Genomic DNA, 18046 nt, shown 5'->3' with positions numbered 1-18046 from the left:
ACAGTTGGGATTGTGATGTTTTTTTCCATGCCAAGCTGGCCTACCCTGTAGCCCCTCTTGCCAGGGATCCCAGGAATACCAGGTGTACCAGGTGTACCAGGTGTACCAGCCTGGCCCTTAGCAGTGAAAGACAAACAACTATGACCGACTCTTCTGACAATGACTGCGAGTCTCCCACTGAATATGAGCTCGGTAGCAACATTACCTTTGGCCCAGGAGCCCCTGGGAAGCCTGGTTGTCCCTTCACAGCAGAGATGCCATAAAGGTCAAACAAATAAGAGAAGAAGGAACAATACAAATATTTTTCAAAGAATACAGTAAAAAATGGGAAAGCCATCTTAATAAGGTGGAACTGGTTTTAGTTGATGCCCTCGGGCCAGCTGACTATCGCCGACATAGTCAAATGTGTAACGATCCATTGCTTGTACATTAGTCCATATTTTTATTTGGATTATTGTGTTATCTTATGTATTTTATATTCTGATCTAACAGAGCTGTTGTATTCCGGTTGCATGTTTTTATTTCGTTCACAAACAATTATTTCTTTTGGTGCATTTCATTGGTTGCTGTGGTACAATCCATATATACTATAAACATTGGTAACTACATGCTGTGATGCTTACTTTGCATTGAACAGGAAGTCACTGTGTGTATTCTCGAGGGATTGAGTGGACTGTCAAAACTGGACTGTTCATGTTGTTTTAGAGGACGTTTTCCCCTCTCATCCATCAGTTCATGCTCATCGTCTTAGATGGGGATGTTGCAGGATCCAAAGTATTCATCCTCAACAACAGTGGACATGCCAAACACGGATGGTTTCTCTCTATTGTGGTGCAAAACGATAGTTGAGAAGGTACAATGGCTGCACTGCAACAACAGTCGTTACGAAGGAATCACCCTTGTTTGCGTTCTGTTCAGTTGTATCTAATGTCAAGGGGACACCTGAAACTAAAAGTGTCTGTGTCCTGTTGTTATTTGTCAGAGGCTAAATTGTGTGTTAAGAGTGGGTGGTGTCACGGAGCCCCTCCACACAAACCTGGTTAAGGGGAGGTTTTTCTTTACTTTGTCTGGGTATGTCCCCTCTTATAGAGCAGACATACTTTGGATGCTGCAACATCCTCTGAGCTGTCCTATTTAAGTATGTGATTATAAAATGATTACGCCTACATGCCTGGATGAGAGACAAAACAGTCCAGTTGCGATCAATTTAATGCCCGGAGAATACAATGATCAGGAAATTTCAGAAATGGGATAAGGAACATGTGATTATGTTTTGGGGCTGATCCAGATCAACGTCTGGATTTTAGAACTTTTTTTTCTATTGGGAGGTAGAGCCTGACAGACTCTCGTAATTTACTGTATGTCCACAAAAGTGGCCGAACATGTATGTTCAAGTTGAATTAAGTAAACCCTTTTATTGTGGGTGTAGTAGAGATTCACATCGGAGTCGCAATTCGTATTACAATTCGGAATTGATTCATAATTTTTAATAATTGATTTTTAAAAAGTTGTTTTTAGGCCGCCTCTGTGCTTACTGTGCCAATGGGAGATTTTGTAACCTGTAACCTGTTTTTGAAAAGGTTAATTATCCATCCATCCATCCATTTTCTACCGCTTATTCCCTTTGGGGTCGCGGGGGGCGCTGGAGCCTATCTCAGCTACAATCGGGCGGAAGGCGGGGTACACCCTGGACAAGTCGCCACCTCATCACAGATAGACAGACAACATTCACACTCACATCCACACACTAGGGCCAATTTAGTGTTGCCAATCAACTTATCCCCAGGTGCATATCTTTAGAGGTGGGAGGAAGCCGGAGTACCCGGAGGGAACCCACACAGTCACGGGGAGAACATGTAAACTCCACACAGAAAGATCCCGAGCCCGGGATTGAACCCAAGACTACTCAGGACTTTCGTATTGTGATTATAATTTATATAATAATTAATACATTGTGAGAATCGGTTTGAATTGAGATTCTTGTTGAATCGAGAACCGATACTGAATCGAAACGTGACCCCCAAAAATCGGAATCAAATTGAATCGTGAGTTGTTGTAAGGTACACAGTCCTACCTTTAGTAATGAATAAGAAAACACTTTGGACCAGGACTTGATAAGTTGGTCATGTGTTGAGATGAACAGGAACTAACATAAAACAAGTTCCACATTAATTAAGGAAGGCAGTTTGTTCATTCTTAGTGAGAAACGTGCATGGTGATGTATGAGATACATTTATCTCACATACAGTACATAAAAAGAAATATCAGCATATCATTATATGGGCAAAACATGCACATGCTCAAACTGCCACACCACTTTGGCATCAAATTTGCATTTATGTTTACAGGTCAGTTGCAACTCCATTATGGATACAAAATTGTGTCTTATTATGCAACCAAAAACAAAAAAAAGGATTTGCAACCAAGACAGTTTTGGTTCAAAATCACTCAACTTATATACTGTGAGCGGGGCCTCCTCTGAACAATATTATAGAAGTGTTTTTATTGGTCAGTATCACTTTGTCTTTAGAGTTTTTTGCTCCAAATGGGTTAAGAGTAGTAGTCAGGCAGCGTTGGGCAATAGCTTGCTACAAGTAGCAAAGCTACTTAGCTTAATTAAATTTCCCAGTAGCTTGGCAGTAGCTTTGCTACTTTTTGAACAAATAGCGATCTCCATAGCTTAGCTATTTTTAGACCCATGTAGCGAAGTAGCTTGGCTACAAAGCTACAAAGGAAGAGAGAGAGAGAAGAGAAAAGGCAAGATATGGTAGGGAAGAACAAGGAAGGGAAATCACATCAGACACGCACATCTCACATGACAACGAGGGAGTCGAAGAAGAGAAGAGGGAATATTCAAGTGGACGATTAAAAAAGAAAAACAGGAAACCTATTGGAAAATGGCAGAGTGATTGTCTCCCTCAGATTTTTATTTTAGTGATGAAGACGACAATGCGTTTACTTCGCCACATTTGGACAAATGTATGCGTTTGGACAAAACAATGCCGAAAACATTACTTTTTAGTTGGAAGGATGGATGTTTACTTTGTAAGCCCAAATAAAAACTGCTCTCGACATCGAAGAGATGGAACACACATTTAAGAACAAACATTAAGGTGAGTTGAGTTCAGTTTTACTGCGCATAATAACTATTATTAACTGTTACCAAACAACTCACAAGTCTTTTTTTTTTTTTTTATTAAGATCTAGATAGACACTGATGGTCTTTACTGTAGGCAGAGAACATGTGTAACAGTATAGGGGTGGGCCAATGAAAAGGCACACAAAAATAATTACATACAGTGTGGTGTGGGGACCCCCAAAGGGAGTTGAAGGGTGTGCCCAGCTAAATGACATATAGTTAATATTAATGGACCCTTACTGGGGCCATTTGGTTCCATATGTACACTTTGGGTTACATTAACATTATTACCTATACAACAACTTCAAATGTAGAAGTTGGGCAGGAATTTAATTTTGTTTGACTCTGTTCCACAGCCAGGAAAATATGTTTACTTTGAATATGTTCAGTTTTATTGATTTCCGTTCATGTAAAGGTAGAGTTTGTTAATGTCTCTTTTGTGAGACAAATGTTTTGTGCTTTTCCTTTGGCCAGGTTATTGTCATTTTGCCACTGTGGTTTCTGTTAAAACAATTTATCCTGTGCTGAAAAGTCTCCATTAGAGTATACATTATGGTGTTCATTTATTATTATTATTATTATTATTGTATTACTGCCTTTTATTTAATTTGTTTCCTGTGTTTTTCTCGTCATTTTGTACACGGTACGCAATTTTAAAGAAATGTTATAAGCCAGACAGAGGGCATCTTTGTAGTTTGTGTTTATTATAGTAAACAATCAAACTGAGCATTTTTTCTCTTGTTTGGTGGAAAGTTGTGTATTAAGTTACATATTTATATAATGTAGCAAGCTACTTCTGCGGTGTAGCTTGTAGTGTAGCTTGCTACAATTACTGTATCTGGGGATAGCTTACCCTGTAGCTTAGCTACATTTAATCGAGAGTAACTTGTAGCTTCGCTTACTACCTTTTCCAAGTAGCTTGCCCATCACTGTAGTCAGGAGTCACGCCATCACCCGAGACTGACCAATAACAATACAACAATAAACATATTGTTCAGAGGAGCCAACAAGATTGAAGTTGTGTCAAAACCTCCCAAAATTATTTCTAACCAAAACTTTTTGATTGTTTTGCAAATGTATTTATTATTATTTTTTGTTTGGTTGCAAAAAAACACACACATGTCTCTCCATACTCCATTACACGGGATGTAAGTAATAGAAAGATAAGATGAATATTAGAGTTCATGCAGAAATATTCTCAAAAATAGCTTAAGGTGCATAAATGTCATTAATATCTGACTCTTAATAATTTGTTGGACCGGTTGCGGAATGAGAACGTGCATATTCAATTCAGAAATTATTGATAGAACGGTTTCATGCTTGTATAAGGGTCTGTTGAATATGAAATCATATTCAACTTCATATATTAACACAAAATGGGAGAAGGAAGGAGGGATAACTATATCTGAGGAAGAATGGACAATAATATGGAAATATCAATGGACCTGTACCAGCTCACCCAAGTGGAGGGAGTTTGGCTGGAAAAGTTTGATCAGATTTTTTATCACACCTTCTCAGAAGTCTCACTTTGATAACAACTCCCCTGCCTGCTGGAGAAATTGTGGGAATTCAAATGCAAATCCCTACCATGTTTTCTGAGACTGCTCCACCATAAAGGACTATTGGAAAGAGATACACCAAGCTCTACAGGATATTTTCAAACGTGAAATACCCCTCGAAAGTAAAACTTTGTTTTTTGGACATATACCTCAGGACTGGCTGAAGAAAGATAAACACTTAATGAATATCCTACTGGTCGCTTGTAAAAAGACCATTACTGGGAAATGGATATCCCAGGAGAGCCCAACTCTGAAGCAATGGATGGAAACAACAATGGACATATATAAAATGGAGAAGATAACCGCCTTTATTAATTATAAATTGGAGAAATGTACTACATACTGGGAACATTGGGTCAACTATGTCACGCCCATAAACCTGACTTTAATTTTTCGAATTAGTGATTGTATTGCAAAAAAAAAAAAAAAAAAGGGATTACTCCCTATATGTATATATATATATATATATATATATATATATATATATATATATATATATATATATCTGTTTATATTTTATTTTATTTCTGATTACTATTATTATTACTACTGTATTATTATTTATTTTTTCTTTTTTTTCTTTGTTTATTTAACTGATGTATTTGTAGATATTACTTTGTTTTGTTGTTGTTTCTTTCTTTTTTTGGGGGGGCGGTATGGGTGGGATATAAACAAAATATTTTGACATTTAGGGCAGACAATATATATATGATTTATGTGAATATGATGTAATGGATAGGATTGCCTGATGCTGGATGTCAATAAAAAAGAAAAAAAAAAAAAAAAAAGAGAACGTGCATATTCAGTGATTTTTATAAACAATGTTTGAGTTTCTATTGGATTTTTGTAATTTACACAAGTGTCAACATTAAACATTAACATAAAGATTTTGATAAATGTTTCCAGAATGACTTTTAACTTGACAAGGCTAAGAGCGGTTAACATCTTGTTAGTGATCATGGCTGCAGCACAAAATCATTCTTTTCACAGCCTTCATTGGATCGACGATTACTCATAAATGTAAGTCCAAGGAACCTTGTAAAGATCAAACAAGTTGGAATTGTTGGAAATATCTTTTGGAGTCTTGCATATTCTCAAGAATATCAGTTCAAACTAGTGTGTATTGTAAATTCAAGTTCTTGGATGCATCCCCAATTTTTCAAGGTATGGTAGAAGACCTAAACTTTCACACTCAGGTGAAAAGAAGTCGGTGAGGATTTTGAGAAATAATCGAAAAACATAGTCAGTATTTACAATAAAAACAGTTCTACTGGACATCACCACGGACTGAGACGATGCTGACCAGGAAAGAAACCCCTGTTCTGAAATAAACTCCATGGGGTTGCAGCTGTCTCGCATGAAGGCTTGGGCTTTGAAGTGGGCTTTCCACAGGAACACACATGTTCACTGCAGAGGATACTGTGTCTCAAGAGTTTACAATGTTATGATTGACTGTCATTGTGAAACATAAGCCATTCCGCATGGATCAGCCCTGCACACTGATATTGCCCCCACACCTCCTTCCTGATGGAGAGTTGAGCAGCTAATAGGCTAAAAGCACTAGTCCCAACCCACATACCAGCCAACCTCTTGAGATGTCAGGCAGTGAGGTTTACTAGAGGTGCGTGTATTTATCCAAATATCATTAATATCGATGCCAAGGTGGCTCTTGGTATTGGTAGTTTTATTATTATTGGTATTGGTATGGGATCCACACTAGTGTGATGGGATCAATACTTTTGTTGCAGTTTGTCATCTATATGTCCTACTCAGTGTCCTAGTGGTTAGAGTGTCCGCCCTGAGATCGGTAGGTTGTGAGTTCAAACCCCGGCCGAGTCATACCAAAGACTATAAAAATGGGACCCATTACCTCCCTGCTTGGCACTCAGCTGGAATTGGGGGTTAAATCACCAAAAATGATTCCAAGGCGCGGCACCGCTGCTGCCCACTGCTCCCCTCACCTCCCAGGGGGTGATCAAGGGGATGGGTCAAATGCAGAGGACAAATTTCACATTGTGTGACAATCATTGGCACTTTAACTTTAACTTAACAGTACATTACAGTTTTTTGTTCATGCAACTTCATGTCTCTTCGAGTCTGTCAGTGCTACTACTCACTGACTTGATTTTTTTAATACAATTTATTTTTCATAAATATCTGACTACTATGGAAGTTATTTATGTTGTTATGATTACATTCTCATATTTACATTTTGGTTATATTGTTATTTTGCACTAATAACGTTTTTCTTAAATAATTAGGTGCAATTGAACATAACAAGTGGGGACTCACGATATGATGACAATATGAACAAAGTAGTTGAAAGCTTCAATAAGTACTTTGTGAACATTAGACCAAATCTGGAGGAAAAGATTCCAGAGCCCGAGGCAGTTGAGGACTTGAATGACACTATAGACAGAAACCCCAACTCTAGTGAGTGACAAAAGAGGAAATAATCAATATTGTGAAAACATTTGAATCCAAGACCTCAACTGATTGAAACGGAATTGATATGGAAACGATAAAAAAGGTTATTGAAGAGATTTCAGAACCTTTAACATATATGAGCAACCTATCATTTCAAACAGGCAAATTCACAGATAAAATGAAAATAACAAAAGTCGTACCGATTTCTAAGACTGGTGACAAACACCAGTTTACAATGTACACCTCTGTTTCTCTACTTCCACAATTTTCTAAAATGATTGAAAAACTGTTTAACAACAGATTGGACACATTCATTAAAAAAAAATCTAACACTCACAGACAATCAATACGGATACAGAGCCAACATTTCAACATCAATGGCATTAATCGAAATAACGGAAGAGATCATCAATGCAATAAATAGCAAAAAATGTGCTGCTGCAGTGTTTATGGATTCAACAAAATCCTTTGACACAATTAATCACAACATCTTAATAAACAAATTAGAAAGGTATGGAATCAGAGGGTTGGTCTTGAACTGGGTTAGAAGCTACTTAACCAACAGGAAGCAATACGTGAAGATAGGCGAACACACATCTTCAGAGCTGTAAATATTTTGTGGCGTACCTAAGGGTTCAATACTTGGACCAAAATTGTTCAATCTTTATATAAGCGACATTTATAAAGTTACAAAAGACTTAAAGTTAGTATAATTTGCAGATGATACAACTGCGTTTTGTTCAGGAGAGAACACACAAAAGCTAATACAAATAATAACAGAAGAAATGAACAAATTAAAAAGATGGTTTGACAAAAACAGACTATCTTTGAATCTCAGTAAAACTACAATAATGCTATCTGGTAGCAGTAGAAGTCAAACACAAATACAAAAAGACAGAGTAGACATTGAAAGGGAAAAAGAAAACACATGTTTGGGTGTAGTAGAATTGATAAAATGAACTGGAAACCTCTTGTAAAAAATATACAACATAAAGTAGCAAGAAACACATCAATAGCGAATAAATCAAAATATGTTGTGGACCAAAAATCACTTCATATTCTCTACTGCTCACTAGTGTTACCATATCTGAGTTTTTGTGTAGAAATATGGGGAAACAACTACAAATGTGCGCTTCATTCACTAACCGTGTTACAAAAAAGATAAATTAGAATAATACATAATGTTGGATTTAGAGAACATACAAATGCTTTATTTATTGAATCACAAATATTGAAATTCAATGATTTTGTGCATTTACAAACAGCTAAAATGATGTATAAAGCAAACTATAACCTGCTACCCAATAATGTACAACAATTCTTCTCAACAAAAGAGGAGAAATATAACCTCAGAGAAAAATCTAATTCAAAACATTTGTATGTGTGTACAACATTTAAAACCTTTAGCATATCCGTATGTGGAATTAAATTATGGAATGGATTAACCGAATAAATCAAACAAAGCACCAATATGATCCAGTATAAGAGACTTAAGAGACTGTTCAAACTACAAATGTTCACAAAGTACAAAGAAGAACAATTATGATAAACATCTTGAACCTTTTTTTTTTGGGGGGGGGGGGGTACAGATTATTTATGTATTTACTATTTGTTTACTTACTATGGTATATTCATTATGTATTATTTATTTATTCACTGTTCTGTTACAGAGAACAAGGAAATGGGATAAAATTGCTATGATATGAAAATGGGTAGGTTTAAATAAGCTCTGCTTCTCCCGGGCTGTAATAAAACAACTGGAAATGTGCGATGCATTACATTGTATCGTATGCATGTTCGAAATAAACCGAAACTGAACTGAACTGAATTATTGGGGTGCTGATTCGATTCAACATGATTCTCGATTTAAACTGATTTTAGTATATATCATTTGGTATAAAAATTACAATTAAACCTTTTCACAGGTTACAAAAGCTTCTCTCATGCGCAGCAAGTAAGTGTAGAGATGGCCTAAACATTTTTTTAATTAGATTTTTACCTTTTTTTGTTTTTATAAATAGTTAATTCTTGAAAATAATGAATCAGTTCAGAATTTTAAGTTGACTTTAAGTTCAAAAAGTATTTGTCAACGGTTTTATTTATCCAATACTAAATCTCAGTAAGGATTAGAATATTGATGTCTGATTGTTGGTGTGTTATGTCTGTAATTTACATGTTTCACTTATTCATACATTTTGTGTTGTAGTGTAATTTATATATTTTTATGAAATATGTTATTTTATCCTTTTAAGGTGACTTTTATGGTCTGCGTAGGGACTGTGGCTACATCTGGCATATTGACAGAAATGCTTATTGATAACAGACAAAAATAAATATAGATTTATGTATATATGTACAATGTATCCTTAGCTTTCACTATAACAATGACAACCTGGTAGGACACAGAAAGTGGACAAACTATCAGTAATTGCTGAGACCTGGACAAGGGCTAGGAATCAGATCAAATAAACTCTGCTTCTTTCCAATCCTTTCCCAACGTGTTTAATCGTGCAAGTGACACACTTCAATGTAACTTTGTTAGGCATGTTTTGAAATAAATAAATTGTTGTAGTATAGAAAACATGCTGAACAATGATCTGAATAACAACATAATCTTACCTTGTTTCCTTGGCCACCCTGTGAATAAAAGTAGAAAGAAAGCAATTAGACCTGAGAGTGGAGGAAGCATTACAAGTGTCCACTAGAGGGTGCAGGAGAACTAGTTTGGATGTGGGATGCAAGCAAAAAAGTACCTGGATGGGAATGAATACACATAGAAAATGGATAAACGGCTTATCTCCGTGCTGCTAAATCCATCAATCTCTGACAGTGATAAATTCATATAGATTGTTGAATTTGTTTACATAGGTTATGGGTTGATTTTTTTGCCAGGAAGATTAATTTAGATGGAATAATTTCTGCTGTTTACAAATCAATAATAATTCGATAATGGGTTCGAACTCGATAATTTCTTATCAAACATAATCCCTAGTTGCAACAGATGCTATCTGCATCATTTTAGTTTACAACGAGTCTGTTCATTCTGCATAGAGAAGACGGAGGAAGGCTATCTGCAATATGTAAAGCTTGAAAAAACCTCTGTGAACAAAGCGGGAGTTCTGCTACACCACCTATCTTCATCATACAATGCTGTTCTTTGATCTCTTTCCAAAAGAGTGAAACATTTTAGACAAATAAAGTTTCAGGTGCATGATTCTACCCAAACAACTAGCTAGCAGAGGTCTCACTCCACTGTATCGTTAACGACTGTCATCCAAAAGAGTGAAACCATTCTTGATTAGCGGTCACATCTAATTTAGGGGATAGATACTGTATGTTGGATGCAGCATTATCCCTTCAGACGAGGGCTGTCCTAGCTATTTTTAAACATGAATGAATCACGGATGAAGCCTGCTGGGAATCTGAGGTGTAACATCTTTTATGACAACCTGAACAAGTCCAGTTGCGATCGATTCACCACCTTGAGAATACAATGGTCTAGCTCAGGGGTCGGCAACCCGCGGCTCCGGAGCCGCATGCGGCTCTTTGATCACTCTGATGCGGCTCAGCAGCTTACTTGCTGAAGCCCCCAATTTTCCCGTGAGACTTCCGGATTTCAGTGCCTCTCGCAGAAAACTCCCGGGATTAACATTCACCGATTGTCATCCTTACAGCTATAATAAGGGCGTGCCATGATGGTACAACATTTGGCGCTCTCTACAATCTGTATTAACAGCGTGCCAGCCCAACACTTGTTATACAATATACATTTTCTGCTTGCACACCTACGTGACAGCAAGGCATACTTTGTCAACAGCCACACAGGTTACACTGACGGTGACTATATAAAACAACTTTAACACTCTTACTAATAATGCGCCACACTTTGAACCAAAACCAAACAAGAATGACAAACACATTTCGGGAGAACATCTGCACCTTAACACAACATAAACACAACAGAACAACCACCCAGAATCCCATGCAGCCCTGACTCTTCCGGGCTACATTATACACACCTGCTACCACCAAACCCCGCCCCCACCCCAACCCTGCTCCCTCACACCATAACCATAACACCTGGTAAAGGTTGCCGACCCCTGGTCTAGCTCGATGAGACAATTTTTACAGACAGCTTACAACCCAACTAAATAAAAGGCAAAGTCTTACGTTTGTACTTTGACATTACATTTACTCATTTATCTGTTGAGTTTCTTAATGTGCAACCATCTGTCACCAGTCTCTAAAATATGAACCTTGACTTTTACAGTAGGAGGAAGTTGTTCTGTTAAATTTGAGGGTTTCTCATGTGACACAAATAGATTTACAAATAGGTCATGATCTACTATAGGTTTGCGTGTATTAAATCACGTGCAAACTTGATAGCACGCAAAGATTATTTACTAAATTTGTGCGCAGAGAATTGCGTCTCAAAAATGAGCAAAATAGCAAGCGCAATCCATTCAGCAGGTATGTCTTCATGTTAAGAATGGGCACTATTTTTGGGTAGTTTTATAGGTAGCGACCGGAAATGGTATTGTATCTCCCAGAGAATGCATCCCTTTTGAAGGACTCTTTCACGTGAATACAATTTTTAGCATGTAAACACCAGGACACAGCTGCGGTAAAGATCGACTGGGCTTCTCAGTTAGCTCATCAGCCGATCGCCGATCAATTAACAAAGGCAAATATCTTCCCCGATTTGATCCCATGATCAATGTTTTGACCTTACGAATATTATATCAATATAATGCATAAATAATTTAATTTTCCATACCTTTGGGCCTTCAGCACCTGAGGGGCCAATATCTCCTCGATCACCCTGCGGACAGACAGACATTTATGAAGCCCACATTTTCTTCGATCAAACCCTGAAATGCATGCATTAATAATTTGTGATATGCATAATTAGCTCACCTTCTGCCCCGGCGTACCTGGCTCACCCTGAAGTAAGAACCCAAAGTACATTCAATGATTTTAATGTTTATTTTGAACTGTCAGTGTCACAAATACAGTAAGTGGCAGCTACTGGATACAGACAAGCAAACTGTATGTAATGTATTTGTTTTCTAAGTCAATAATATGGTTGTTACCAAGAGAGCAGTAGTTTTCAAACTTTTTTCACCCAGTACCAATTAAGAAAAAACCTGGCTCTCCAAGTACCACAATAATGACCAACATTAAAATACAGTAGCATAGTAGGCCCAAGTATTGGCTAAAAACAAAGCAGATGTTTTATTATTATTATTACTTAAGTATATTTAATATTTGTGGCCACTGTAACAACACACAGTTTAGGTACACTGTGTTTAAATATAGGAAAATCAAACAATGTACTTTGATCAAGTGATTCTTTGGCGTACCACTAGATGGAGCCCGCATACCACTACCACAGTTTGAGAATCACTGCACGAGAAGCATCAGGAATCTAAAAAATTGTAAAACTTAAGAAGATTAATTCACTTACCTTTAATCCTGTTAAAAGCTGCAGACATAAATACATGATCAGTGTTACATCAACTACTCTTCATTTAAAAAATGCAAGACGGAAGAGAATCTCACCCTTGGGTCTTTTCCTGGTTTTCCTGGTTCTCCTGGCTTACCCTGTGGCACATAATTAATCAATACAATATTGTGTAAACCTCGAGTAGCACCCCTAGACGCCCCTCAGATTGCTTGTATGCAGTAAACAAAACAGAACTAGCAATGAGGTTAATTACACAGTACAAAAAGGCCATGCAGTCAAAATTTAAAAGATTAAAGAGATAAACACATCAACATATACAGTATGAAAACTATCACCACTACGGGAAATAATAAACAACAACATACGTAACAAAAGACATGTAATATTAACAACTATTAAAAGCCGTGCTCCAAAGCATGCTGGGAACCAGGAAGGAAGAACTCCCAGCCACGCTGTAATATGTTTGAACAATCTTAGCATATGTTGTTATTTTTGGGCAGTCAGGACTAGGGATGTTCCAATCAGGGTTGTATGCTGCCGATCTGATATGATCTTCTATGAGTGAGACCAGCTGATACCAATTACATGCATCAACTGTGAATGTCTTTGTGTTTATTGTGAGTGTTACCATATCAACACAATATTTGTATACGTTCCTTATTCTCTTTTATCACATACAAATGTTTGCGCAAAACAAAGTCGATTGTACCCAATAACTAAAAAATTAAAAAATAAATACGATCTATTACTCATTTAAATCCTAAAGGTTTTTGCCCTCAAAGTCTACCTGTGTTTCGGGAATAATTCCTTGAATTTGTAATCATTAACAAAAACGACAAAAACAAAATTATTTTGAAAGGATAAAAATATCAATCTAATCATTCTAGTATAGATCATTTGCTGATACTACCCTTGGATGGATCCGCCCTCCACATAAATATATGCCTGGCTGCTACATCATACTTGCCAACACTCCCGATTTTCCCGAGAGAGTCCCAAATTTCAGTGCCCCTCCCGAAAATGTCCCAGGGCCACCATTCTCACGAATTTCTCCCGATTTCCAACAATATTGCTACACCATCCTTCACTGGGCGCCGTTTCCGGCCGGACAATAATAACGGTTACACCTCAAAGTCAAGCGCGGCAATCAGAACAGAAGAAGACGAAGCAGAAAAAGAGACATGGCGACGACGAGTAAGAAGAAGAAGTACGCTTGCAAGTTCCAAAATGATTGGAAAAAAGAATTTCAGTTCATCCACGACAGCTCGAAGGGGAAGGGGTATGCTGCCTGCAAAATTTGTATATCAGACTTATCCATTGAACACGGTGGCCGAACGGATATAGTCACTCACACTTTGAACCACATCTAAACTACTGTAATGTCATCTGGTGTAACACCTTCCCTAGATACCTTCACAAATTAGAATCCATGCAAAAGAAAATCATAAGGGCCCTGTCATGGTCCAAGTTTAATACCCCCACTCGACATCTATTCCATAATTATCATCTCTTAAGACTGACAGAGTTCAATATTTATCACAATACTTGTCTAACCTATCAAGTCATCCATAGGCTGAATCTTAGGCTCTGTAGCTTGCTTCCTATCTATCATCCCCAGCATGCCCACAACACTCGTAACCTTGATCTGATATCAGGTAAACATCGTCTACTGGCTTGTACTGCTTGAAGTGTTGTATGCAGGGGACCAAAGATTTGGAACCGGCTTGATGAGAGCCTCAGGATGCTGTATTCATTCTCCAACTTCAAAAAGAAACTGAAATCTTACCTATTAAAGTTAAAGTTAAAGTACCAATGATTGTCACACACACACTAGGTGTGGCGAAATTATTCTCTGCATTTGACCCATCACCCTTGATCACCCCCTGGGAGGTGAGGGGAGCAGTGGGCAGCAGCGGTGGCCGCTCCCGGGAAACATTTTTGGTGATTTAACCCCCAATTCCAATTAACCACCTATCTCTAATGCCTCATGTGGGGTAGACTACTGTTGGGTTTTGCACGGATGAATGAATGTGTGTATGTATGTGTATGCTTGCTTTAGTACTCTTATTTTGTGTTTATCATATAGCGTTTTTTGTGCTTGCCACCATGTTTCATGCATATACTGTCCTCTGGACCCCTGCTAAAAGCTTCTTCTAGCTTATTTGGGGGACCCTTTCACTCACCACCATCCTTAAATGACATTCACTACTATTGTAATTGTTCTATGGTATTGTGAATAAACTTGAATCTTATGAACGGTCAGAGAAGCACAAGGCTGCGGCAACGAAGCACAAGGCTGCGGCAACGCAGCACCGGTCACAGCCCAGTATTATGGGCCACCTTGCTAAATGGAGACCCGAGGGTGTAACTTATGCCGAGACAAAGATGGCTATGCTGATAGCTACAAGCAACATCCCGTTCTCATTTGCGGTTGTTTTCAACAAATCTATGAAGGATATGTTCCCGGATTCAGAGATCGCTCGCCTGTACGCAAATGGCAGAAAAAAGACTACTTAAATAGTGAAAGGTGAGTGTATAGGGTTGCCACCCGTTATACAAGTATAACCCATTTACCATTTATCTACGCCAGCCTATTGAAGACATCCTCAGCACTATATATGCTCACTTTGACATCAGGTAAGCATATTGATATGCCGCATGTTACACTTGCACATAAGTTAAAAGAGAGCCTCTGTGCCACAATTTGACAGTTATTGGATGCCATTTTGGTTCCCTGGCTTTTCATTATTTAACAATTTCTTTCCTATTTAAAAAAAAAAAAAAATGTTTTAACTTTTCTCAACTTTAGTGCCAAACGTTGTGAAATCTTCAAAGAGTTTGTGGAGTTCACAGACTCAGAAACTCTGAAGATACTCCGATACTGTGCAACCAGGTGGCTCAGCTTGCTGACTTGCATAAACCGGGTGCTCAACCAGTGGGATGCACTGCAGGCATATTTTGCCAGTCATGAGAATCTTCACCTTGCCTGGCAAGGTGAAGATGCTGGCAGAGCATTTATCCCAGGCTCTGGAACCACTGGCAGAGTTCAATGTTATGTTTCAGGTCAGCCAGCCTATCAAAAGATACACTTAAATAATTATGATAATAAATAATGCTGTTATCATCATTTTTTTATAACTGATAATCCATCACGTGTTTCTAGGCTGAAGGAGTGATGGTTCATAGGCTGCACCAGGAGATGACCAGCCTGGTGAGAAGATTAATGGGGAGATTTCTCCCTGCCAGCCTTATTGCTGATGTCCCACTGAAGGACATCAAGTTCAAGGATGCCAGCCTATAGTTGCCAGACAGCTGCACAAAGCCTCTTGGAGGACAACATGGATGAACTTTCCTCCTCTGTCCCAAGGATGATCAAGTAAACATTATGATTATTGTGTTATCCAAATCAGCTTACCTCCTAAGAGCTAACTAACTGATATCCCATCATACAATGATTGTAATTTTTGATCTGATAATGTGTCACAGGGCAGTGAGAGACTTCTTTGTAGCTGTGACCACAAAGATGATGACTGCATTCCTCCTCGACATCATCATCCTCCAAAACCTGACCGTGTTGGACCCAGAGTCACGGCATCAATTTCCCCCAAACTCAGGTGCATCCCCTTTTTTAATTGATGGCGGTAGTTGTTTAATAATCAACTTCAGAAGTTATAGAGGATAAGACCAGAGAAAGCAATTATATCCCCAGCTCACTTGTGCTTAATTTGCTCATTTTCATTTGCAGTTATAGACCTAAGGAAAAGTCTGCCGCAGCTGTGGTTGGACCTGGATAGCCTTAGGGAAGAAGTAGTGGAGTACCAAGTGCTTGGCAGGGAAGATCTTCCCCAGGAAGCAAGGATTGACAGGTTTTGGGCCATGTTAGGGAGAGATGGAAGTTTCCAGACTCAGGTGCATTTGATGAAGGCACTTTTGTGCGTGCCACACAGCAATGCATCATCAGAGACCCTGTTCAGCATGGTTAGAAAGATAGTGACAGACAATGGAACAAGGATGGACAATTCAACCCTTAACTCACTCCTTTCCTGCAAATTAAATTTCACAGGTGCTGCCCATACCTATGCTCCTTCAAGGGCTGTGCTACTGGCTGCGAAGCATTGCACCTTCAAATACAACCACGTGTGGAGGAGTGTTATGTGTGTATGTGTGTAAATAAACACTGAAATTCAAGTATTTCTTTTTTCTTTTTTTGTGTGTGTGTATATACAGTATAAGTGTATATATATATATATATATATGTATATATATATATATATATATATATATATATATATATATATATATATGTATATATATATATATATATATATATATATATATATATATATATATATATATATATATACCGGTATATGAAAATGACCCCCAGCGGGCCTTTTGAATATCTCCCTAATTCTGAGGTCTCAAGGTTGGCAAGTATGCTCCACACTGTGTATGAACATACAGTTAGCTGTTAGCCGCCCGTCAGCTAGATAAAAAATAAATAAAATGTCAGCCAGAGGGATTTGTGTTTGTGATCGGCATTTAAAGACGTTGATCAGCCATGGCCGATCACATGCTTTTTCACAATAATCGGCCGATACTGATTCATGGCGAATCTACTGGCGCATCCCTAGTCAGGACAAATAAAACAATGACAAAACCAAACATGATTTTTTTTTTTTCGGAGGTTTATGTTCTAAGCATCAGGATTCAGATGATACTCACTGGCGGGCCACTGGCTCCATTCAGACCTGGGTTACCTGGAAGCCCAGGAGGTCCAGGGGGGCCCTGCGCTCCTGGCTCACCCTGCTGAGAGACCTTGAGTTACAACCTGCAAATGTGGCAAAGTCCTTGCCACATTTGGTCATGCTAGCACAACAAACTCACATTACACTGCAAATCCTGCAGCCGGGGGGGTGCACAGCGTAAGGTTAGCTGAGATGCATGGCAAGCAGTTAGGAAGGCAGTTAGGAAGCTTGAGACTGAAGGTCCATTCTTAACCTAAACGGAAACATTTGTGTTCAAATGTTTTAATATAGATATTCCCGACTTTTACGTGACCATAATAATCCACGGCCATGACTGTGCCGTGATCCAGTATGTTACTTGAGTAAGCTATCACTTTAAATGGATTCTATATGAAATACCTCCTTATCCAGGCCCTCACGCCCAAAAGGGTAGAATAACATAATAACAGAAGCACTAAATTAAAACTCCAGATGTGAAAAATATTTGAAAATCCATCGCAGTGCTGGGAATGTCACAAGCTCAATTGGAAGGTGGTCTGGCTCAGGGCCAGGAAGACTGACTTTGATCCTGTTAGTAAATACTAGTCTGACCTTATCAGCATTTACTACTGCCGGTGCAATTGCTATTTCTAGACAAATTCATTGTATTCAGTGTAATCTCTTTACTAAATCCAACATTAATACATATTGTGTGTGTTTTATGCTA

General features: G+C 38.2%; 2 protein-coding genes across 4 annotated transcripts in view; one reads left to right on the top strand and one right to left on the bottom strand.

The window, feature by feature from the left end:
- Positions 1-18046, bottom strand: part of col13a1 (collagen, type XIII, alpha 1) — a 126805-nt gene that overhangs the window by 67954 nt on the left and 40805 nt on the right. For 2 of the 3 annotated variants that reach the window (XM_061964219.2, XM_061964228.2), the window contains exons 13-19: positions 17480-17593; positions 17318-17401; positions 12688-12729; positions 12593-12610; positions 12043-12069; positions 11903-11947; positions 9745-9762 (exon numbers count right to left, since the gene is read on the bottom strand). In XM_061964219.2, coding sequence (XP_061820203.1) covers positions 9745-9762; positions 11903-11947; positions 12043-12069; positions 12593-12610; positions 12688-12729; positions 17318-17401; positions 17480-17593 — 348 coding nt within the window. The remainder of the gene's footprint in view (positions 1-9744; positions 9763-11902; positions 11948-12042; positions 12070-12592; positions 12611-12687; positions 12730-17317; positions 17402-17479; positions 17594-18046) is intronic. The other variant, XM_061964210.1, reaches the window with a different exon arrangement.
- LOC140679508 (uncharacterized) lies at positions 14475-16762 on the top strand. Its single transcript, XM_072915014.1, has 3 exons — positions 14475-15968; positions 16079-16206; positions 16338-16762. The coding sequence occupies exons 1-3, from the start codon at positions 15880-15882 to the stop codon at positions 16760-16762; spliced, it is 642 nt and encodes a 213-aa protein (XP_072771115.1). The 5' UTR covers positions 14475-15879.

Source organism: Nerophis lumbriciformis, linkage group LG02 (genome assembly GCF_033978685.3).
Source record: "Nerophis lumbriciformis linkage group LG02, RoL_Nlum_v2.1, whole genome shotgun sequence".
Taxonomy (NCBI): Eukaryota; Metazoa; Chordata; class Actinopteri; order Syngnathiformes; family Syngnathidae; genus Nerophis; species Nerophis lumbriciformis.
This window is presented reverse-complemented; position numbering and strand designations above follow the sequence as displayed.